The sequence below is a fragment of the Chlamydotis macqueenii genome, chromosome 1, assembly GCF_036417535.1.
Source record: "Chlamydotis macqueenii isolate bChlMac1 chromosome 1, bChlMac1.mat, whole genome shotgun sequence".
NCBI classification, from domain to species: Eukaryota; Metazoa; Chordata; class Aves; order Otidiformes; family Otididae; genus Chlamydotis; species Chlamydotis macqueenii.
Genome location: NC_141556.1, coordinates 182,774,832 through 182,801,074, shown reverse-complemented (window position 1 = coordinate 182,801,074; position 26,243 = coordinate 182,774,832). Strand labels below are relative to the sequence as shown.

Genomic DNA, 26,243 nt, shown 5'->3' with positions numbered 1-26,243 from the left:
CCACATCGGTCCCCATTTTTTCAGGTGCAATGAAAGACACTAAAGTACAAACATATCTTTAACGGTGTTTTTGTCTTTTCTGTTCCTCCAGTGACACAACTCAGAAACCTGGTTTAAATTTGCAGGAGATGAGGGAGTGTTTCACAGAAGTACTTTGCTTGAGCTCTGGTTTTTGGCTTAAAGGATCCCTTTTGGGCATGCTTGTTTTCCCAGAAGCTGAGAAAGTGAAGGGTTAGGTGGTGACATATTTGTTCAGGATACTGGTGGTTACAGTATTTTCCAGGAGGTTACATTAAGTGAGGAAGAGCCTGACTTCTTACTGGATTATTTATTAAAAATCTACTAATTGGAAAACTCAGCACAAGTCTGTAGTTCCAGCAGACATTTTGACAACCTAATAACTATTTGTACTTTGTTCAACTCAATTAACATGGCTAGTTAATGATATCACATTATACCAAACAGAGTGATGCATACAACTGTGGGTATTTTTGTTACTGGAAGTGCATGACATCATTTGATTTAAAGTGCATTATATAAATTATTTTGGCAAAGGCCGTTAAAGGTTTACTAGAACTAGCCAGCAGGCCAGAAGTAGTAGTCTCTCTTCAAACAAATATTTGACAGGAAACTATCAAAAGCTTTGGCCCATTGCTTGTCCACCATTAAAAACATTCAGCCATGGTACAAAAGGTCTTGTGAACCATAAATTTATCATTTTAATTCCACTGACAGGTTGCCAGATCAATTTAAAAAGTGAATTGAGGCTATGTAAGCAACATCTGAGCTTGAGAGCAATCATCCCTGTTCTGGGAGATGTGTGAAAGTATATGCTTAGCTCAAAGACAGGGAAGGAGAAAGAAAAATGCATTTTGTAGCTTTTACAGTAATTCCCCTGGTATTCAAAAAGTAGCATTCATAGACCGAAGTGTGCAAATATCCCATATTACTCAACTAACAGGGTAGGCTTGCATTTTCCGAATAGCTCAGCATCACACTGTGTGTTTGCCAACCTAAGCTGGTTTCAAGTGTCTAAAGAAGTCAGCTCTCACAGAAGCACAGAAATAAAGGCAGCAGTTTCAAAAGTGATGGGCCCTGAGCAGTTTTGCCACTTCAATGTTTTGAAGAAGACATGCCATCTTCATATTCATAAATAATATGAATTTGTCTTTGCTATGCAGATCAAAATACAACAAATCAGGGATGAGGGGCAGTAGGAAATCCCAAATGAAAACAGCACAAAGAAAGGACATTTTCAAATCCTACTGAGCTACAGTTCAACCAGATCTCAGGGCCTTGTGTTCAACCTCTGCTCTCTCAAGAAGGCAAGGAGAAATTCAGACCCAGGATCTGAAGAGTTGCAGCAAGCCACAGCATGGATAGTAAGTGACAGCTAACATTTGCTTTGTGGGCATAGCATAAAACAACCAAATCTCAGGTCAGACTTTCTGTAGGTCACCCCACTTCAACCTCCAAATCATCAAACAACAAGTCATATTACTCTGAGCATTAAATATTATCAAAAACAATGAACTTAAGATAGAGATGCAACTTTTGAACAAAATACATAGCAGTGAAGAAGATATGGGTATAAAAAGGAAAATTTTAAATCAAATCTCAAACTTAGTTACCATTACCCCCTAATTTCTTTTGTCTCAGATGATACTGCAGCCCATTTATGAATCAGTCTAATACCAGAAATCTGCTGGAAACATGTAGACATGCTGCTAGACATCAATTGCCACTACTTCAACAATGAAAGTTAAAAGATGAGTAAAGGAAAAATTTAGTCAAACTAGATCTAAAATATCCATAGAATGTTATTTCAAATTTTAATTTCCTGTGTAAATATTTCTAGCTGGAATATAGAGCAGGTCTCTCAGAAAGCCAACCAAGAGAGCCACTTAATTAGCAAACAGCTGTCACAGTTGTACCAACATCTACTGTGAGACAGAGTGATTAAATCTAGAGCTAGAATTAGCTAGAATGAAGAAAAGTCAACATTACTGAATGTTATCATAGGATCTCCTGCACTGAAAATATACACCTATGTTGTACAACACTTCTGTCTCAAAGGCCTTTCATTCTATCAGTTCCATCAATTAATTCAACTATATTGTCAGGATACTCATTTTGCCTTATTTACCAAAACCTAATGAAATACTGCTTTTTGAACATGAATATTTATTTCTCCCGGGCCTTTTAAAATAATAATAATTATTATTATTAAGATAAGTAATACTACTACTGCTACTACGCTCAATAATACAGTTTTTTAATACTTTAAAACACACTTTTGTTTTCACGGTGTACTGCCAAAATAAGGGTTTGATTTTATATCAATTTTAATAAGGGGGTAAGTGAAGCACAGAGAGATTAAGGGCAACATTATCCACTAAGTTCGGCTGTCAAAAAGACAATGAAGACCTTTTTTTTTTAGTACCGTGTATCTTCAAAGTATCAGTGATTGCAAAACACAGCTTCAATTGATTTTTGCAGTTACAGAAAACTCAACATTTCCATGATGAAGGTCCCACATTATAAACAACATACAACTATTGATTTGATTAAAAAATCCCTGTTTGAGTGATTTCCTTGGGATTACAGAGTGGTACAGTGTGACACAAAGTCAGAGAACACAGAGTTTTATATTACTCCTTAATTCTTTAACTATGAACACCCCTCCTCTTTCTGACTGCTTCATTCAGTATTTACTCTCCAGTCGGTGCAAAAAATGAGGCAAAAATCCTGGAGATGACTACCCAGCCAGTGCAGGTATAATAATACACTGTGCAGTGCATAAGAACAACAGGGTTTTGTTGGAAAAAAAAAAAAAAACTGCAATCATAATGAAAAAAAGACCAAGTGCACAAAGTGCATTTGCAGAGGCAATTTAACCCCACTATTTTCTTGTTGCTTGACTCCACGATACTAAAGTGTTCTTTCAATGCTGTTTGTTTGTGCAATTCATCACAGGAGAAAGCATCTCATTTAAACTGCAATCTCCAGCTTATTAGGTATATTTGGTATTTAACAATCAAGATTCAGTCAGGATAATGACAACACTACGTAGAGAAATACATCTTTGAGAATAATCATAAAGGCAACGTTCCACTGGCAATGACTTGGATAGAAATGCAGTATTAATACATAGTCATTGAGGCTAAAGAGCTCTGAAGAGTTTCTGCAGATAAGTTCTACAGTTCTTTAGGTTTCTTTGCCTAAACATTCCACGTATCCCTTTATTTACCTGACACCCTCTTAGACTCAGGAGCATACAGCAAGCTAAACACTGAATAAGACAAATATTTGAGGAGCGTCAAGAAAAAAAGCCTTACTTGATTCAACTGGTTTGGAACAATTCCAAAGCAAGGCAAAAAAAAAAAAAAAAAAATTACTTCTCTGTCCTAGTAAAGACCGTGACTGAATGTAGGGGAGAGGAATCCTTTAGAGCTAGCTAGAGGAAAATTTTCATTGCTCAAAACAGGACATAGACAACACTTGAAAAGCAGATTATCTTTTGACAAGACACAAAAGGAACTAGTGGGAGGAATAGCATTACATCTCAAAGGCATGTACAATTAAATTTTTTAAAAGTAAATTGTTTTTTGAGCAGTAGAAAGACTGAAACCTGGCTTGGTATGAATTTACATCTTCAGTTTGATACATGTATTGATTCTTTGACTTCTAAAAAGACGCAAGTCCACTAAAATCTTTTCCCTAGTGAAGGCATTAACATACTCTCTTTTCCTACAATGGTTTCCACAAAAGTTACAGGACTATCTTCAAGATGGCCTGCAATGAATTTGGTCAACCTTTGGCAAAGACTACTAGGAGGGAAGGGGCTCTGAAAAAACAAGGCACCAATTTGATGTCCAAAAGAAATGAGGCTTGTTGTGTGGTCAGGCTGAAAACCAGCTGTGTAGCGCTTCTGGAAACCAACAGGTCAAAAAGAATAAAATATTACAGGACTGACCATAGAATCATAGAATAGTTAAGGTTGGAAGGCACCTCCAAAGGTCATCTAGTCCAACCCCCCTGCAACAAGCAGGGACATCTCCAACTAGGTCAGGTTGCTCAGAGCCCCTGTCCAACCTGGCCTTGAATGTTTCCACAGATGGGGCAACAACCACCTCTCTGGGCAACCTGTTCCAGTGTTCCACCACTGTCATTGTAAAAAATTTCTTCTTTATGTCCAGTCTAAATCTATCTCTTTCTATTTTATAACCATTATCCCTTGTCCTATCACAACAGGCCCTGCTAAAAAGTTTCTCCTTGTCTTTCTTATAAGCTCCCTTTAAGCACTCAAAGGCCACAATAAGGTCTCCCCAGAGCCTTCTCTTTTCCAGGCTCTTCTAAAGTATCATAAGCTGCAAAATATCAGCAATGGGATTTATTTTTATTTTACCTACAGTTAATAGTCACAAATCAGACCACAAAGAGTACAAAGACTCTAAGCTACTTTCAAGATAACTTGGTGTGCCAGTAACCCAAACCACTGAGAGGAGGAAGAGCTCCAATATCTCCTGAGAAGCTGCCTCTCATGCTTCTCAATTCAAGAGATAATAGAGCAGCCTGGGATCAATGACCACAGAAATAATTGAATTTAGTATAGATATAAATGGATTCCTAGCATAAAGCAGTGCTGGAGGTTTCAGATGCTAGGCATGAATATTTAAATAGGTTTTTTAAAGACGTAATGAGAAGAAGTAGCACAGAACGTGTCTGGGGAATCTTAAGACTCCATACTTCCTACATCATCTCCTGAAACAGTGTATACTGCTAACATGGGATAAGTCAAAACATAGATGGTGAAATGCACTAGGAGAGCACATGGCAGAAGCAAGTAAATATGAACTCAGTCATATAAGAAGTAGTGTCAAACCAAAATACATGCCTTATATGAAGAAATTAAGGATGGTTAAACACAGGTTTTTACAGATAAACGGAATCAGGGGCAAAGTATGAGTATTCCTGTAACAGAGTCAATCTTGGGCTGATTTAGATTAGATGCTGGTTTAGATTAGGTTCTTCTATTATTTTTAAAGATACTTGGAGAAAAATAAATAAAATAGATATAAACTAGTAGCTAAAAGTAAGAGGAGGTGAACTTACTAATAGATAAAAGAATATCATAGTATCATATACAACCAATCCAGGTTATATATGTTTGTGAAACTGTGAACCAGCGAAAGCAAATCTAATTATCTACCATAAAGAGCCTTTCATAAAAACTGCTGAAAGATCAACTGGCAGCAGAAAGGTGGATAAATGTAGCATTAGTTTGTAATAAGTTATGCAGAAAGTTGGCAAAGCCCAAATCTGGAAATTAAGGAAACTTCCTTAATGCAAAGTTAACGCAAATGCCTTGGAAATTAAAATCATACTCAGAAGCAAAATAAGACACAGTAAAACCATAAAACGAAGAACTACAACCATTAACATTGATAATCTTACAAGAATCATTATTGCTAAACAGTCTTTTAAAATAGCTCTAATATCAACTTACGAAAGGATAAATTCTTTATGAAAAGAAAGTTCTTTCCTTTCCTTTGTCTGAGCAAATGTAACTGTATTTGTACACGGAGGCAATACAACTGCCTTTCAGTTAAGCACGCGATACCTCCGTCTGCCAATATAGACACTGAAAATACCATAACTGCCTTAAAACTCTCCAAGCAACTTAGACACAGTGGAAAACATGCACTAGAGAAGCTGGAAGTAACTACACTACTTCTAATTTCTATGGAGTGAGTTCGTCCCGTTCCTCGGCAACTGCACCATTAGCTACATTAAAAGGAAGGACAATTCAGGACAGTGGGTTCATGTTTCCTTTGTAAGATTTCCTTAATACACATTATTACGCTCAGACCTCAAATGTTATAACAGCACCAATAACAGCAATGCATTTGCAGATGGATAACATGCATTCAAAAAATCAAGTTTTGAATGGTGTAACTAAGTCTTTTCTGCACAGTTAGCTATTGTGGTAATTAAATATCTTTACATTTCATATATATCGTAAGGTCGCATGGATGCTTTATTTTCTGCTGGATTCTAACACAAGAAGACCTGTTACCACTTTTTCACAGAACTTGCAGCAGAAAACAAATAAGCTGTTCCAGGTTTATTATATATATTTGTTTGCGAAATATCATTTCCCCAGATAAGCTTCGTGCTGAAGTCTTAGCCACATCTACTTTTTCTTTGTGCTGGATTTCATCTGTTGAACCATCAAAACGCGAAGGCATTTACATCTCTACCCCCTCACTGCATAAGAGAATTTTTAAAGCAACAAATCTGTCTTCATCAGTCCTGCCTGTACTGCAGGATCAGGCAGCTGCAGCAGAGCAAACAAAAATTGGAGGGGAAGAGATCATAGTGCTGAACAAAGTGTTAAGATTTTTTATAGATGTTGGGCAGAAACCTCCATTATTATTTTTTTCCCTACGGAATGCTGATTCTACAAACCAGTAGGGCTATTTTGTTTCACACTTTTGATGGGCAAATCAAATAAATCCTATCTTTTCTTGCAAACCATCCACCCAGCACATTCCAAACTGGTTGCTGCAGTGGAAGGAACTGTTTTGCTGACAGGAGTTAGAAAAAGGCACCTGGAGTATGAAGAAGGTGAGCCAGATCATTAGCAGTCTGTCTGCCCAAAAGAAAGTCGCTCTTGTGAATAGATTTCTCCCTGCAAGCTTTTTTCTTACTCATTATTTTCAGAATTGTTACTTGTCTTAAATATATAGCATGATAATCAGAGGGAAGAAAGCGTTTATTTTACCTTCACAAGACAGGCCGTGAGAAGTGACTCCAGAGAGGCTCTCTCTACACACGTTACAGAAGGTAGGTCGGGCATGGGAGCAGGCGTACCAGTTATGCATCCCTGAGAAATGTTCCACATTAAACTGTGCGGTCTAGTAAAGGAGAAGTTAAGACAAATTTGCAAGTACAGAACACAGCTACGGTGACTGAAATTACCTACGGTTCCATATTACAGGGGACACAATGCAATGTTCAGCAAAAATATTTTCTGAAGGGTATTTAGCCTGCTGTCCCTCCAAACTTCTAAAGGAAAGGGTGATAATAAGCTCTCATTTCACTAGTGAAGGTCTTAACAATAAGCTTCACGCTGACACTAGACAACCTTTTCACACTAAGGAGGGAGAATACTCCAGTTCTGTGTCCTGTAGCTTGATCTGTTGAGCTAGAACAGGTTGCACCAACGGGGATGTCAACTTACCTCATAGTGTTCTCTGGACTGAACGGACTTCAGAGAGCTTATCCAGTCCTCCATCTCTTTTCTGTTCTCAGCACACAATATTAGCCTCCTAAATGGAGTGATTATCTGAAAAAAGATAACACGTTCTGATTAATCCAGATAGTAAAACTCATGATAGACTATAATATTTAATGCACTCTTTCCTGCAAGATGATGCACAAGGAAGACACGCCCCAGATGACAAGATATTAAACACTTTAAAATATTTTCTTTAATACACTACCAACAATGAAGGAGTTTGCTTTTTGTTTTTCAGTTCCTAAGATTTGAATCAGGCTTCAGTATGGGTCTTTCCAATGTATATCGATCACGCTTCCTTCTCAGCTCTTTGTCTGTGCACTGAGATTTAAATACTCAAATGGCAGGCACTGAAGCTGCTAAAACAACCATTCTGGAAATTACTAATTGACTAAGATTGCAATCCTATTTCACAACAGCATTATAGCATCTCCAAGGTCCATTCAAGTTGCTACAGACGAAACCAAATCAAAATAAAAAACCTAGAAGTCTTAACAACAGCAAAAACTTTCATCATATTTCTCTATCCTGTATATTGATATTAAATTTGCACAAATCTAAACACAAATAAATTTAAAATAGAACTTTCTATATAAAACTCAGTATAGGTATACATACAAAGCTTTATAAAAAGACACAGAGAACAAAAGCAAACAGCTGAAATCATACCCTGCTAGTATGGTTGAAGGAATTCCTGAAACAAGTTGATGCTGGGGAATTTTCAGTGGTCTGGAGTTAGATTCTAGAAATCTGAAAATGCTGTATCTAGGCAGTTCAGAGTATAAGCTGTTTTCCGCTCTCCCTCACCAGTAGAAAAATAATCAAAATAACAGGAAGGCACCAGAAACTATCAGCTAACTCCCACTGAAATTATTTTGAGCACTGCACTAAAATAGATGAAGCAGCTACTTACACAGCAAAGAATTTAAAACAAAATCAGTACATGAAATTAAAGAAAAGTTATTTGTTTTGTCGTAGGAAGTCTGAAGAATAAAATTAAATCCTTTATCAGTCTTATGCATAAATTTTTTGCATAGTATGTATCACCCACACTTGCAAATTACTTAAGTAAAACAAAGGACCACCAAAAAATGAAAGCTGTATTGTTTTAAATGCTACAGGCTGGATATTGTAATAATTGCACAATGTCAGCAAACACTTACTATCAACAGCTGCATTTACTTACCCAATCTCTGCCGCAAATAGTCTCTAGCTTTGATTTGTCCTATCCACTTCTTCACTGAACCGAGCTGCACTTTACCATATCTCAGAGGCAACGTAACTGAAGTGCAGCAAGCTGCAAGTCACATGGAGGGGAGGCAAAACCTCTGTGGGCTTGCTTTTTTTTTTTTCCTTCCTTTTTTTTTTCATGTACTCACTTCACAGGGAATGGAATAGTTTCTCTGTTTTCTATTTCCTTCAATCTTGCTTAAGCTTTTTAATAAGGTTTATTAGTAGCTCTCCACGGCTCTTCCTAAAGAACAGTTAATGCAAAGAGCAATGCTTCTCTCATTAGTCTGGAGCCAAACAGACGCTTTATTACTTCAAAATGTTTTTCTAGGCCAGGTCATCAAATGAAGCCCAGAAAAGCCATTAAATCATAATATAACGCTGGCTCCAACAACAATCAGCATTCTGATGGAATTTCCAGGTTTCAGTGGACTCAGAAATCTTATTTGGGCAAATACACCCACCAGATTATATCCTGTTATATAGCATGACATTATAATATGGATTAAGTAAGGACAAGTCCACCCTAAACTCTGCACTTCACGTCTGTCCTTCCTTCCCCCATACTCACTACTGATGCTAACCTGCAACCAGATGTTGTGAAATGCCATTAAGCAGCAATAGCTGCATTTATTGCTGAAACTCCTGACAATTTTGATCTTTTCAAGTAGTATTTATTTACATCACTCATGTCTTTAATACTACCGATCACAGAAATCCCCTGTGCGTCCCCCCACTCTCCCCTCCCAAAATCAAGGCCTTACTTCAGTTGCTCTCACATAGTTATCTCTTGCAAACAGAGATGTCCTTTGGTATCCAAAGCATTGGTGCGGGGCAGGTAAATATGACAGAGGACCATAACAGCTGGAGCAGCAGCTATAAATAAGCCAGGTGGGACACCAAAATAATCTTGAAAGGTACCACACACCCATGTATTGGCACCAAAATCATGTCACCAAACATTGCTAACTAAAGCATGTAAACGTACCAGAAATTCCTATATCCCAACTTCTTATTAAATTCAGATAATAATGAACTTATATAAGATTCAGAGCATTTCAACAGTCTAAAAGTTAAGTTATATACTGACTATCACAAGAATGTAGGATCAATTATTACCAGTGCTATAAAAATAATGTAGAAAGTTGGAAGACATACATATTTGTAAACACAGCATCTATAACACGATGATTAAAGTACGTATTCCTTCTGATTTAAATATTTTTAACAACAAAATTCAAGAAAGAATATGATAACATTAAAAAAGACAAAATGCATTATATGCAAAAAATAGACAATGCTTGGAATTTTTCTTTTTTTAATTAAAAAAAAAGCTAAGAGAGAGAGAAACTAAGTAGTCCATTTAGGTTCTAATCTATCTCGTCTACAAAATCATGGAGGATATGTACTCTTGTTATTTATTAGATATTTCATGTAACATAAGAACTCAGGGAATCAAGGAAATTATTAGCAAGCAGCAATAAGTGTTTTTCCCTAAATGTAACGCATTATTTATATTTGAAAACGGATGTTGCGGAAACCAGAAGTACAAATATCTAAAAAGGTATTTGACAAATTCATCATGAACAGATGCATCATATACTATAAAACACAATATCTGAAACCTTCAACTTAGCAAGTCCTCAAAATCCAACAACGAGTGAACGTTGGGAAGTTATGCGAGAGGAAGAATTGCTGTACATGTTCTGCCACTTATACTCCTTTCTTGAGTATCTGCTACTGCTATTATACTATTTTCATTCACTTGGTTTTATGAGCTTTACACTAACTCAGTGCTTCTCGTAAACTGTAAATGACTTCTTATACCTTTTTATTTGCATTTACACAGAAGGAATGCTTTCTTATAGAGGCTTACAGAAAGTTATGATTAACTGACTTAGGTGGGATGTTTACAGTGCATTCAGTAAAGACAGTTGAACCTATATGCAGACGTAACCAAAATTAAAATTGATTTAATTGTCCATAAAACTATTTTCCAGCCATGTAAATTTGGATTTTACTAGTAATCTTATCTCATTGCATGTAGTCATATTAAAAGTCCTGTATCTTTTCTTCTACCAACCAAAGTCAGTAACTTTTCTTCTATTGCATATTACTATTTTAAAATTAATGGTCACTGTCCCAAATATTATTATTTATATATCACTCTGAATATGCTAAACTCTAAGCAGATAAGAAGGAATTGTATAATACAATGACAAAGAAAGTGTCCCAGGAACCACTGGAAGACCACTGAGGAAACATAAAAACAAGAAAACTCTTAAAATCTTGGAGGAACTCAAGTGCTAATGGTTCACACGCTGACAAAGCAGGAGACAAATCGAGAAGGATGAAGACGGACAAAAGTCCTTAAAAATAAATAAATCAAGCAGATTTAATTTAGAAGATTAAGCTGCTTTGAAAATTTTCACTGTTGTCAAGTAGCCAAGAAGAAGTCATTGCTGATTTTGAAGAGAGAGTTATCAAAGCCAGATATTGCAATATATTAGAAAGTAATGAAATTGAGGTAGTAGAAATAAAAAAAATGCATTTAATGCAGTAGGTATAGGGAAAGAACAAGCATATGTAGTCTTAAAAGTTGAAAGGCAGACAAAACAAGTCCTAAAACATCACAGGGAATAAAGAATGTCTGGATAGGAAGAAAAATGTCCCTTTACTGCAATAATGTTCCTGTTCTGTTCAGAAAAATAGGGGGCTTTTTGAGTAGGGAATGAAGGAGAGAACAAGAGGACATTGTTCAGCCTGCCACCACATAGGTCTTGCCATAAATTGGGATTTTCACATATGTTGACACTAGGATAATTTGGCTTCTAAAAATATACAAATACTCAGATATATGTACATAAACATCTAGAAATTACTTTGATGAAAGTTACACAGTCAAGTTTTGGGCCACTAGTGCAACTTTCCTTTCAGATAGCACCTATTAGGAACAAGCTTAACATCTTGAACAAAATTGCCATTAAATTCAGTGTAAATTTGAATGCAATGTTTTGCTTTACTGATAACATTCGAAAAGCCTTAAACCCAATGGGTTTAGACTTATGATCTGTAAAACAAAATCACAGAGAGTTCAATTAAAGCCTATTGCCTAATTTTAACATATTTTATAATATCAGCAATATATAAGAAATAACAGTTCCCAAAGCTTGGTGGCTACATTTCTGGTTTTCTTTACCGATAGAAAGAAAAATGCAGACATTGTATTTGGTAATCAAGAAAGTAACGGTCTACATCTCAGCAGCAACACAGCAGCTCTGGTAAAGCATCCTGCTTCCTGCAATATGACATTTGCATCAAGGCACCTTCTGCTGCCCTAAACTATTATGAGGCATTACACTAATAGCACTTTGTATGGCCAATCTTGAATTGACTTCGTAATGTAGAAACATCACTTAGAATCCAAAACAGGCAGGGAAATAGTCTTCCTGTTCTTTGAACAGATATTTTTAAAATATCTTTCTGGAACTAATGAAGAGAGGGTGATATAAAGAGAGAGAGCACCCCCACCTCTTATCTTAAGGACCGCACCCAATGCCTAGGGCATGAACGTAACAGATTTAATGCTTTGCAACTTCTCAGTGCTTCCAGACGTTGGTGAGTGAGTTCTGGCAAATACCAGGGTAACATGTCATGCCTCCCTTGCTTTCTGTCTGCCCCTATGTTTCCCTGTCCTCCAGCAAGTGGGTCCAAGTGAATGCAACAGACGACTGCACCTCCATCACAGTGGTGGGAGCAGACTGCTGGGCTCATTGATGCTCCTGTACCTACCAGAACTTGTCTGCAAAAATCAGAGTGCTAACAGTTGGGCAGCTTTCTACAGTACTTTAATTTATTGGATTCAGCATACTATATAAATTATAACAGTACTGTCACCGTCAAAGATGTAGTTGGTGCTTTATGGGGAATCATCACTATTATTTTTCAAGATGAGTCGAGCCAGGCAAAAGTATAAATTACAAAGGCAGCAGAGGATTTAAAAGCAAGGCAAGTAGTAAATGGCTATTATGTTTGCCTGAATACAATACAGAATTTATAATCAGAACAATTAGCTCTGTCTACTCCACTAAAACGTTGCTTCCCTCTTTTTGCTGGCCTTCTCCTATTTCACTGTTGCCAAGCTCACAAGTAATGAAGTAATGTGTGGTTTTGGCCCCCAAAATAAAAACTCTTAGGAGGGAGAAGGAAAAGGGTTAGTCCCACACAGAATCTCCTGGACCAGTACAACAGGACAAGTGGGTTTAACTAAAAGGCAGAACAGAAGTGGTTACATCACAGAAACAGGTATAATGTCTACTCTGACTTCACTCTGCAGTGGAATCCAGCACGGGTAATTCAGGTGGCCTTCCCTTATACCGCATCTAGCAAAATGAAGGAGCATCCCCCAGAATACATCTGGGCACATGAAGGACAAGAAAGTGATCAGGAGCAGTCAGCATGAATTCATCAAGGGGGAGTCATGCTTGACCAGTCTGACAATCTGTGACCAAATTACTGGTTTGGTGGATAAAGAGATAAAGGTGAATATCGTCCACCTTGCCCTCAGGAAGGCTTTCAGCACTATCCCTTAAGATCTTCATAGAGAAGCTGGTGAAGTATGGGCTGGATAAGCAGACAGTGAGGTAGACTGAAAACTGGCTGAATGGCCTGGCCCAGATGTTGGTGATCAGTGGCACAAAGTCTTGTTGGAGGCCAGTGACTAGCACCGTACCCCACAGGTCAGTACTGGGTCCAGTACTGTTTAACATCTCCATTAATAATCTGGATGATGGGGCAGAATGCACCCTCAGCAATTTTGCTGATGACACAAAACTGGGAGGAGTAGCTACCATTGTACTGCCATCCAGAGGGACCTGACAGGCTGGAGAAACAAGCCAACAGGAACTTCATGAAGTTCAACATGGAGAAATCCAAAGTCCTGTGCCTGGAGAAGAACAACCAGGCACCAGTACACATTGGGGGCCACCCAGCTGGAAAGCAGCATGGCAGAAAAGACACTGGGAGTCCTGTTGAACAACAAATGGAACATGAGCCAGCAATGTGCCCTTGCAGCAAAGAAGGCAAACGGTATCCCAGGCTGCATTAAGACAAAGTATTGCCAGCAGGTGGAAGGAGGTGATCCTTCCCCTCTATTCAGCATTGGTGAGGCCTCAACTGGAGTACTGTGTCCAGGTCTGGGCTCCTCAGTACAAGAGAGATATGGAGAATACTGGACATAGTCCAGGGAAGGGCCACAAGGATGACAAAGGGACTGGAGCACTTCACGTATGAGGAGAGGCTGAGAGAGCTGGGATTGTTTAGTCTGGAGAAGAGAAGGCTCGGGAGACCTTATTTATATATGTAAATAGCTGAAGAGAGGGTGCAAAGAGGTCAGAGACAGCCTCTTTCCAGAGGTGCCCAGTGACAAGCTAAGAGGCAATGGGCAGAAACTGGAACACAGGAGGCTCTGTGTGAACATCAGGAAACACTTCTTTACTGTGAGGATGACTGAACACTGGCACAGGTTGCTCAAGGCCGTTGTGGAGTCTCTGTCCTTGGAGACAATGAAAAGCTGTTTGGACATGGTCCTGGGCAGTCTGCTTTAGATGGCCCTGCTTCAGCAGCAAAGTTGGATCAGATGACCTTCAGAGGTCCCTTCCAATCCCTAAAATCTCTGTGATTCTGTGAAAACAGAATCCAGATAAATCAAGTAATCCAGTTACGACATGTCCAGCTTCAAACTGTAAAAAGATGCAAAAAGTATCCAGCAAAGGTCACTTTATCAGAAATCTACAGTTCTCCAAATTTCACCTCAGGTATCCAACATCAACCAACTCCTAACATAAAAATATTATTCCTGCAGAAGAATAACTTTATAATGAGACAGTTAAAAGAAGCAGGGTAGGAAAGTTTCATTAATTTGGACTGAAGAATTAGAAATTTATCTTAAATCAGTATTTAAATATAGTAAAAACAATAAATAATTCTTCCAAATGTAAACTAGACCTGCTATATATAGTTCAAGGCCTGCACATTTTAAAGTCCTTGCACAAAGATTTGTTAAGCGTATTACTTTGCACTGCCGTGCCCCTAGCTCCAGTTTCACCAGCTCATTACAAGTCTGTCAGATGGGATGGCTCCTCTGCTTAAAGGAAAACATTTAGTTATATATTTAATGGCATCAGATGCAAAGTTACACAAAATAAAACAGCAAGTGACTATTTTTTTCTTCTGTAATAACACATGCCTGTTTAAAAACGACCCAGCTGCCTGAAGCCAGGGATCCTTGTTCAGTAGAAGCAGGAAATTCATTCAAAGTTTACACCAAGGGCTTTGTTTATATAATTATTTGGTATACAGGAACTGCACTGAGGGATACTTTTTAAGGATTCTCCAGGTATTTTAACCACTTTTAAAGCAAGAAGAGAAAGAAATGTCAGAGAATAGGTAAGTGTAAAACCACAGGAAGAACAAACTCTGGCAATCCTCAGTGCTTGTTCTCCAAATACCCCAACTGCTTCACCGGTGCTATACCGTGAGTCCAGACAAGGAAATAAAAGATATTTAACATGCATTTACTTCTATGAAAATCTTCTTATTGTGTTTCACAAATTAAAGAAACTCTTAGAAAACTAAAGGAAGAAAAAGAGACATTTTCTGTCAGCTGTTTTCAAAAAAAAAATTCCTCTTAGGCTCTAGATCTGTGGAAAACAAGCTCCAGGCAAACATAACTAGAACCAAAAATGTACAATACACCCAGAATGGTCACATTTTTAAGCATCCTCTTGTTTTCCTCTTCTGAAAACTGTTCAGCTTTCTTGTAACAGCTCCATCTCAAGCGATTTATCTATGGATTTTAGCCTCACAGTTGAAATGCTTTATTGCTCTTTCATAATGAAACTTAAAGCTTCAACATCTCCAGACACTCTAGGGAAAGGGAGATAGTGCATCAAGTCAGAGATAAGGAGCTTAAAACTTGAAAGTCACACCCGAAGCTACCCAAAGAGCTCTCAGCTTCATTACGCTTTTTTTGTCACTGTCAGAGGGTGGGGAAAATGAGCAAACGCTAAATGGAGGAAAAAAAATCTAAGTGCATCACAAGTGCACACTAATTGCTTTTGTCTAATTTTTTTTCCTCGGTATATTCATCTGCTATTTCAGTTTCTGTTTTGTTTCTAAGCTGCCTGAATATAGAAAAAAAAAAAAAAAGAGTGGAAAATTGAACAAAATGCAATACAAAGCACTTCCCCTCTCTTTTTGTGGTTTGGGTATTGCTTGGGCTGGAAGCATCAAAAACCCTTTGTCATTTAGAGGCTAATCAGCATCTGTATGAAACAGTAGATAGTTCACAACTAGGGAAAAACTAAATCCATCCCAAGAGTTAGCTACCCACGCAAAGCTGAGTCATGCTGGTGAGGTCAGCACAGGTACTTCAGCTCTCTCCAGCCATATTCTACCTCCCGGAGACAACAAGAGGCCCCAAGATCTTCACGGATGTCACTCCAGGACCTCTGTCAGCCCTGCGTTAGACTGCAAACAAGGCACGGGAAACATCTGGATATGCCATTTCCCCATCTTGAAATGGTACCATGCACTGACCCTTCTGATAACATCAAGGGAAAAATTTAAAATACAGTATTTCTCAGAGTGGGACTTGGCTCTCATAGGAAGGCACTCTAAGTAAAGACATCTACAAATGTGTGCGCAATCCCGCCATCATCAATATATCGTTGGACCAGATGACCTTTAAAGGTCCCTTCAAATTCAAACTATTTTGTGATTCTATGACCTTCCATTAGCAATGTTAACACTCAACAAGAACAAAAAGGAAATTTTGAAGTGAAACCAAATTCCGGAAATGAAGACAGGCTAAATTACAGGATAAACCTGATGTAAAGTATGCTGAGAGGAATCTTAAGGATAGCACCATACACAATACATAGCACTTTACTAGTATCTATTTGTTTTCCTTCACACAAATAATTTCATAATACTGCAGTAAGCTCAAAAACCATACCTAGATCACTATTATTATTATTATTATTGATTTCATTTAAATTAGTAAGCAATTGACTGAAGATACACCAATAGCTGAGGTTCACGCAGTCTAAAGAATGTTCACATAAGACTGTGTTCAGTTCAGTAAATTTCAAGGTGTAAACTATTTGAAATTGGTGGTTTATGTAAGTTGATAAGAAACAGAAACATGTTTCCAAACAGAAATCTATTCTTTAGAGACCCTATGGTTTACTAAAGGGAGAAGTCAAGCAAGAGTGTCTCTCTTCAAGGGAACATCAGCAGAGACTATATGTAGAAATTTACTCAAAATACTTTTTTTCACAAAGAAACAAATTTTAGATAGATGTGCTCCAGAGTACTTCTACAGAGCAAAATAAAAAGGTTTAATCGTCCAGGCTAAGAACGAGGCAGTGAAAAAAGTTTGTTTAGCAATAGCTGAAAGCAGGGGAAACCACCCCAAATCTGGAACGAGACAAAGCCTTGAAGGTGGTTGCTGACCCCACGTTCCCAACACCAGAGTAGCAACATGATTTCACCAAACTACAGAAATAAGACAGATGGTGAAAGAGAAGCAGCAGAAAGCCCAGAAAATGTCAGTACCACATTCAGGTGTGTGGCTCTCAGAAAAATGAGACTGAGGTAGAACAGTGTTTGAAAGATGCTTGAGGTTATGAGCAAAGAAACAATCTCCTGGTGTCCACTGAAACTGAACTGCAGCAAACTGGATTTTGTAACAAGCGGCACAGCATCAGAGAAATACCTCCACTGGCATCAATAAGATTTTCTGCACTTAGATAAAGGTCAAGATGCCGAACTTGGGGCAAATCAAGTGCCAGTGATAAAACTGAATTTATATTAGATGATTTAAATAGGAATAAAAACAATACTAGGATAATTATTCCCACTTTCGGGACTAACTCACTTTGGCTCTGACATTTGAAAAGACAGAAGACTGGAGTGCCCAAACCCAAATATGAAAGGTCTTAAACTCCTCTGGGAAAAGGCTCTTCTAATTTCCTCTTGATGTGGCTTCGGGAAGGTTAAGCAGTTCTCACATTCCCAGAAGTTCTTATAGTCACTGAAGAAAAGCCTCGATAACAACTCGAAAAAAAATCTGAGTGGCAAGAAAGGAAGCAAAATATGTCCAAGTCTAAGAAATTCACACTGTCTGTCCAACATACTGCAAAAGTCTGGCAATGCAGTCTGATTTTCAAGCCCATTGTGAATATTAGAAGTTAATTTTCTAAAATCAATTAGAAGCAGCTAACCTCAACAGTAAGCAGAGAGCTGACTGATGTCAGAAGCAGCAGGGCTGAAATGAGCTGCTAAAAAGCAACAGCCATTCAAGTCCAGTTGTGATATTCAGCTCGAAATTCTGACAAATCGCAAGAATTGAGTTTCCAGTACAACTGGGCAACCTCCCATTAAAAACAGCAACTGTACAGGAGGATTCAAAGATGAAAAGAAATGGTTTATGCTTTAAGCGGGTGACACATAAATTATATGTAAACTTTACATCTCCAGCCAGATGAAGGATATGCTATATTCAGAAATATGATAGGAAACAAGGTAATCAGAGTTCCGGAAGAAAACAATATAAACTGGAAGAAAACAATAAAAATTCTAACCACAGTTGAAGCACAGTTGTTCCAATGGAGAATTTGGCCTTGCTAACATATAAAAAAAATACCTAACCATCTCAAAATAACAGGGTGAATGAAAATCAGCAAATAGAAATGTTTAGTTTTTCAAAGTCTGTCCAAATTTACAGAACATCAAGGAAATTGCAGACAATTGGATTAAGATTTATTTTATTTAAAAACATACTAAGCAGAAACTTCTGCTTTTAGGTCAAAATGAATTCATAAATTTGACCAAAAAAAAAGTGGAAATTAGAGAAAAAACACCTTTAAACTTCTGTAACAAAACTACATTCAGGGACTAACTGTGATGTTTGGGTTTTTTCTTGTTATAATATGAAAAATATGCTTTAAAACAAAACTTAATCCCTTTAATTTGAACTAAATTAAGTACATCTTTTGAAAAAAGTTAAAACATCAGGTTGACCCATAATCAATTTCACTTCAGTCACTGAACTGAAAAGATCAATTATCTTTATGTCTCGATGACTAGAAGAGATGAAAAGCAAATTAAGGGACATTAAAAATACAAAAAAGAATAAATAATTGGAATTTTTAAGATAGGAAAAGATTAATAGATAATAAGCACCTTACTATTCTCTCACAAATTTTTGTGGTGCAATTCTTAAACTGAAAGAAAAGTATAGTGATACAGGAACATTTACAGACAGAACAAATTTTTGCTTACTTAATTCCCCTCCTTGATCACCAAGGCACTTCAGAGTGAGCCAAGCAAGGTATTAAACAGACAGCACAGAGACTTGGAAAAGTTCAGTGTTACTAAAAACAAAGAAATGCACACTAGAGAAAAAACACAGAAGCATAGAAATATTTAAGAATTACAGACAGCCCCAAATTAATAGGAAAAGGATCTTGGTGTCACCACAGAGGATAAAAAAATGCATAATGTATTGCTGCTGCAGAAAACAGACAAAATGTGGGATCCGTAAGGAATGTAAATAAGCATTAATACAGAAAACAGTCCCAAATATCCAAGACTTGTGCTCCCTGAGTGCCAAACTAGTCATTTCACTTACAAGATGATGCTGCAGAAAGAGAGTCAGAACAGCAAAAAGGGGTAAGAGTATAGAAAAAATGTTTACAAAGATTATTTACCATGGAAAACAGTTAAGTCAAAAGGAGGCAATAAAAAAATATAAAATAAAGAGCAGGTGGTTTATAGGTTTCTGCTGCCTTTGCCTCATAACACTAGGTGAGAATACTTAATTCAAGCACACTAAGAGCTCTCCACGGAAGTATTTTTCCACAGAATAAATAATTATAGTCTATGGTCTGTAGCATCACTAAAACCAAGAAATCAGCAAAAATTTATATTAGACATTTTTGCAAGCATACTCAGAATCCTAGTACTCAATGTTATTGGTTGGAACAGAAGTCTCATTTCCAGTCAATTTCTAATTATTAAGAATTGCAGTAGGCTTTCCAGGACAGCAGATCTGCCTACTGCAGCTTCCTCCCTCCAAGATGACCACTTTCAGAAGATGCATATTCTACCAAAAGTACTTGATTCAGCACCTGATTCAGAAAGCTGGATGTAGGAGTCTACATTTTAGGTGCCGTGGATGACAAAGCTCTTTATCACAGCTAAGACAGAAATAGTTAATCATCAGTGGAGTCTATACTGAATTGAGCAATTACAGGAATCTTCTTTAAAGAACTATTAATCTTATCCTTCATACCTAAATTTAAGGGTCTATAAACCAATTATTTAATCCCACCTTGAAGTTACAGCAAGTTGAATGCCTATCCTGAGTATCATGTGGTATGTTAATTTTCATATTCCTGGAGGTCATGTTCCAGAACGACACTGAAATTATTACCTCTGTTACTCTCACATGCAACTAGATAACAGCATTAATCTCATCAGGATTTATTTTCACTTTTCTGAATATATACATTGTACGAAACTGAGTGTCCACAGCTTTGTGTAACTAGTTGTGCAACTACACTCCTCAGAACATGCTGAGAAAACACAAACCACCCACGGGGGTGCAAAGTAAAGCACTGTGCAAAAAACATTCAGCAGAGTACCCAACACCATTCCAAGTACTGAGCATCCACCCACGCCAGTGAACCACAGGCACAGGGAGAGCAAAAGCCCCAGTGGGCTCCTGATGTGGCTGACGGAGAGGGTGATACACATCTTTGATGGGATGAATTGACTTCTAGAACCTCTTCTCTCTTTTCCCACGGAATTAGGAGACTGGTACCCAACAAGCAAGCAGGAAGATTCTGGCCTTGAGGGTATCATATAAAGCCTCTGTACTCAAGGGAGATCTTTTCCCCTATCTAATAGCCTCTAGATGAGGATGCTCAGAACACTTACATTCTATAACAAAAAAAAAAAAAAAAAAAAAAAAAAAAAAAAGAGTATTTAAAATCTTGACAGATACACCTCTGTCTCCAAATAGACAAACTAAGAAAGGGCAAAAGAAGGCACATCAGTAGCTTCTACAAGCTCGGGGTGGGAGATTGAGGGGAGAGGGGGAATTTAAGTGAAACGACAAAATAATTTTTTTTTTTTTAATTAATGTCAATGTACAATTTTAAAGGTATTTTTTCCTGGAAAATGGTAATTTGGTGCATATTCCATCTACATAAGTTTGTGTTTAAAATATTCTCTATTAGGACAAAGAAACAAGAGGAATACCTTAACTAGAGAAAGTTAAAGTTAAGGATTTAATTTTTGCTTTTTTTTTTTAACAAAGAGAATGCCAGCAGAGCACTTAGAACATAAAGAAAAAAAAACTAAGTAATTTTATGAAAGGTTGGATTGTCTTTTTTAAGATGGAAGGAAAAAAAAAGTCAAAAAGCAATGTTTCTCTTTATGTATAAGGAGTATTACTGGAAAGCTAACCATCCACCCCAGCCCCTTCGACTCCAAACCAATGCCAGCAAGACCAGAGATGTCTTACTTCCCTGAGCCATGTTGCTGGGAAACTGGGTTAGGCAAACACAAAGAAAGAAGCCAAAAGATTAAGTGAGATGACAACTATTACCATATTTCACAGTCAAATTAGATGACGCTTCAATCCAGGAGAGCTATAAATCCAAGTAATTTTTCAAAATTAATTTGAAGTCTCCTCAGAGAAAACAGTTTGCCCTAAATTACCCAGAACATGAAAATAAACAGTGTTTCCAAAGCTGTTAAAGCTGTAGCCCCTGAGATTTCTTTTTTCACTACCATCTTCCCCAGAAGACTTGATACTAGATATAAAACATCCCTTTGATGAAGAACGAGATACTATGTGAGCCTAAAGGATTATAAAAACTACTAAAACACCAAATATTGCAAGGAAGAAAAAAAAAAGAAAAAAAAAACAGAAAAAAAACCCCCACACAAAAGAAAGCATGCTACTTTTCTTCCTCACACAAAACTACAACAAGATCATAGAATCATAGAATATCTCAAGTTGGAAGGGACCCATAAGGATCATTAAGTCCAACTCCCTGCTCCTTGCAGGACTGCCTAAAACTAAACCATATAACTAAAAGCATCGTCCAGATGCTCCTTGAACTCTGACAGGCTCAGTGCCATGAACACTTCTCTGGGGAGCCTGTTCCAGTGACTGACCATCCTCTCAGTGAAGAACCTTTTCCTAACTTCCAACCTGAACTCTCCCTGGTACAGCTTCATTCCATTCCCTCGCATCCTATTGCTGGCCACCAGAGAGAGGAGATCAGCATCTCTCCCTTCACTGCATTCCTTAAGGAGGTTGCAGCCTGCAATGAAGTCACCTTAGCCTTCTCTCCAAGCTGAACAATCCAAGTGTCCCCAGCAGCTCCTCATAAGTCTTGCTCTCGGGACCTTTCACCATCTTGGTCACCCTCCACTGTACGCACTCTAAGAGTCTTATGTCCTTATATTGAGGCACCCAAAACTGCACACAGCACTAGAGGTGGGGCTGCACCAGTGCAGTGCAGAGTGGGACAATCACCTCTCTTGACCAGCTAGCTATGCTGTACTTGATGCACCCTAGGACACGGTTGGCCCTTTTGACTGCCAGGGCACACTGCTCACTCATACTCAACTTGCCATCAAGCCAAACCCCCAGATCTCTTTCTGTAGGGCTGCTCTCCAGCCTCTCATTGCCCAGTTTGTACGTATAATCAGGATTTCCCCAGCCCAGGTGGAGAATCTGGCACTTGCTCTCATTAAATTTCATACGGTGATTGCCCAGCTCCCTGTTCTAGCCAGATCTCTAGATGAATGTCTTATTTCATGATTCAGTGATCAGTAGTAACCTTACAGCCAGAGTTTTCTTAATATTCTTTTTCCCATAATGGAGCTTACAGTGAAGGAAGTTTGGGTCTTTAGGGGATGCTGAGCCTTATATCCTGTCTTGAATAGTAACTGACAGTCATGACTGCTAGGATCCTCAACTGATCATCTTTGTATGCCTCATTATTCCTCAGCTATCCTGATGCCTGCATGACAGCTTTACTCCTGGCTAGGAGCAAGTCAGAAGCAGAGCTTCTAAGCAACAGAAAGAACCTTCTCAAAAGGCAAGCTGATACATCACAGAGTCACCGCCTCATCTGAGACCTTCCAACAAAGTAGTCTTTTTAATTGCATTCGTAGTCAGTAAAGAAGCTTAGATTGACATAACATGTTCAGGCCAACACAAAAATGTTTTGAAGCACTCTGACTACTTCAGTAAGCTGCCTGGAAGGTACCACAGCAAGGAAGACCTGATGAAACTTTCAGGAGGCTTGCGTTGGAATGCCTTGCAGAAGAATAACCAACACTGGCAACACAGACCACCTGTGAAATTAAAATCCTGAGAAAAATGTAAAATCAGCATTTTAACAGAGAATAATAGGATTAAGAAAAATGATACCATTGCAGTCAGTGGGAGAACTCCAGACCTTTGGAAGGACAACTTTACCCGGAGTCTTGCTCATAGCTAGCTCTTGTTCAAAAATTTACTTTTCCAGACGTTAAGAATCAGAAGAGGAACTGTGCCAGACATTATCACTTAGTTCCAACAAAGCAGTTGAACAATAAATGGCAAGACACTTGTGAACCTACAGAAACAGGGATTTATGAACACTATTTTTTATAGCAGTATCAGAATCAAGGTACAACTGTGAAGATAGCTTTTCCATGTGACTTGGAAACATAGGGATATGATCAGCAATGAAAAAATAAAATACACTTCAATACACAGAAAACCAATTTTTAATTGGCATTTTTAATGCCTTGTATCATCATCTTTTGAAGCAACTGTTATCTAACATTCTAACTTCTGCTAATAAAAAAGAAACAAAATTATCAGTAGCTGATGTGATGTTGTTCCGATACATTACACCATTTCCTAACAAAGGACATTTTATTTCCAAATAGAGGAAAACAAGAAGCAATTCAGAGGACTCTTGATATATTTAGTAACAGTCTATCCACAGCTTTTAAGACCAGTATCATAATGGTTCCATACCGTGAAGCTGTTGTTGACATTTTTTGTGCTTGATTCAGCTACGCTGGCATCCGACAGGTCAACTTCATCAAATATTAGAGACTGTGAATGGAAAAGAACATAAAAATATTAAATATAATCTGAGTCCACTTTCAGGTATGCTTTTAGTCTGTGCTTTCATTCTTTTGTGTCCATTCCAACTGGAAAAAAAAACATCGAAAAAAAGTGGTGAAAAAATAGAAAACACTGATGATGTGATAAAACTTCCTATTTGACCCCTAAACATGGTCCTATTTGCTATCTAAGTGGTATATCAGAGCATTAAAAAGTGGCTTAAAATATATATATTGCCTGAAAATCTCTTTTAAAGAGTTTTTTTTTTTTAAATAGATGCAACTTTGTCATGTCTACTGTGTAGCACAAATACAAATGTGGTGTCAGAGGAAAGAGATTAATTTCTAGTAAAATATAAATCAATTAATCAGTCTTAGGATGGAATTCTAAATTATGAAGGAGAATCTATGATATGGTAACCACACGAGAAAATGGAGGTCAATGGTCTGAAGAGATCCCTTCCACTCCTTTGCTTGATGTTGCAGCAAGAGAAATGTATGTTTTCTTTAAATACTCCAGCCTCTGGCAAAGGATTAATTAGGTTCTGTTAAACTCATTATGGGTTTTGAAGCACAGAAGGGAAGACCAACAAAAATGCCTGCCCCTTTCTTTTAGCCATACCATGTTCTTCCTCTTCCATGCCATGGGAAGGAAAACTGATGTTGAGGGAGTTTCAGCAAATCTGAATTCAATGTTACAGAGCATTTGTACAATTGCCTACTCATTACATCTCCTTTTCTCATCTTTATGACACAGATGACGTCGCCATACTCAGAGCTCTTATCTGCCGTGTTTATTAAGTATTTATATAAACTGCCCATGGTAGCACCATGTGCAGAGAAGTGTGACAACAGAGGTACTTCAGTGCTAGGCTCCCTGGAAAGACAATGTTTTCTTTGATTCATCACAACCACACAACTGTGCACCATGTAATTATAGTTATATAGTCCTAGAAAGAGAGGTCTCCATGCCTTAGTAATAATTTTATTGAGAAGATCAGGCTATAGAAGACGATGGAGACCTGAAGCACCTCACCTACAGCTCCCATGAAGCGCTGCAATGCTGCAGTGTAAAGAAAAGTAATGTCCACCACTATGGAACAGCACAGTCTGAGCCAGCCCGAAAAACCAAAATGCTCTCGGTGCTGGCCCTGAGGGAGAGGAAGGAAATCATCTTTCAGAAAGAAGATAAGTGTTCCTCCCTGTCCACCCCCAGTTTCCCCACCAAAAATTTCAATTTACGAGAAACAGGTTTTTCTCTTCTAAATCAGTTTTGGCAGAACATCGTCCTATCTTGATTTCATGTAACCATTTCCATCTCTTTAATGGCAATACGGGCATCAGACTAGAGGGGTTTTAATGAAATTCAGTTTGAGGGATATCTGAGCATTATTCAATTTTTACTTTTTTTGAAATGTTAGTTTTGACTGCCTGAGAGCCACCTCCCTGAAAAAAAACCCCAGAACTCCTTAAGATGAATTCATTATTTGTCTGAATAGTCCAAAAGGTTAAAATAACTGATAAACTTCATTTTTAAAAAACTGAGAGAAATCACCCATCTTCCTTAAAGTTAATTTAACACACTACATCTTATATACAGCAGTTTTTTAAATGAGATAATAATTTAATTATTTGTTAGTGATTATTATTTCACTTATAAATCTAACCAAAATTGAAGTCACAAGTATATGGTATTAGACGCTAATAGCATAGAATTACCTTTGAATCCTTAGCATAGTAAAGGGTACGACCTCGAAGTTTGAAATAACGCTTTTTCCACCTCTGAAAAGAACTGGTTTGCTTCAGTAGTAATCCTTCTTTTATACTTGTCTGAAAAATATTAAAATATAGAAGATAAGGTAAATACATCTAAATAGCTACACATATAGATGAAAGTTATGCTTTTTAAAACGGATGTTACACCTCATATAACTATGAATTTAAATTTTTATTTGTTCACACTAAATGGAGACCAATTTTCTGGACAACCAGACTTTGCACTGCTAGTTTTTAAACAATGACGAGATGCTAATTTGACATGTAAACTGAAAAGGCAGTCAAGAGGCATATAATTATTGTGAAGATGAACACAAAATAATTAGCTTGTTTAGACAGCTGAAAAGCCACAAATATTAAACTGAGCATCAACCGATGGTGGCACAATTCAGAAAAAAAAAAATGCTAAAAACCATCTACATAAGGTCATTGCCAGTCCCAGAATCTGATTATGTTGAGGAGAAAAACAATCTCCACATAGGCACTAATTCAACAAGGTACTTAAACATGTGTCCGATTCAAGCACATGAATTATGGCTTTAAAGTAGAGGGAATGATCCAGTGTGATGTAAATCATGCATGACTTCAAGTGCGTTGCTGAACTGAAGCCTTCAGCATGAAATTAGCTTACAAATAGGAATAATTATTATATGGAAAGTGTAAGAACAGTAACTGCCAGAGATATTTTTACCAGGCAAATATTTTTAGTCAAAAAACGATGTGC

At 37.6% G+C, this 26,243-nt stretch overlaps 1 protein-coding gene across 2 annotated transcripts in view; it reads right to left on the bottom strand.

The window, feature by feature from the left end:
• DGKH (diacylglycerol kinase eta) overlaps window positions 1-26,243 on the bottom strand; it is a 157,898-nt gene that overhangs the window by 47,400 nt on the left and 84,255 nt on the right. For both annotated transcript variants that reach the window (XM_086771808.1, XM_086771809.1), the window contains exons 3-6: window positions 25,463-25,573; window positions 23,652-23,732; window positions 7,247-7,351; window positions 6,788-6,920 (exon numbers count right to left, since the gene is read on the bottom strand). In XM_086771808.1, coding sequence (XP_086627934.1) covers window positions 6,788-6,920; window positions 7,247-7,351; window positions 23,652-23,732; window positions 25,463-25,573 — 430 coding nt within the window. The remainder of the gene's footprint in view (window positions 1-6,787; window positions 6,921-7,246; window positions 7,352-23,651; window positions 23,733-25,462; window positions 25,574-26,243) is intronic.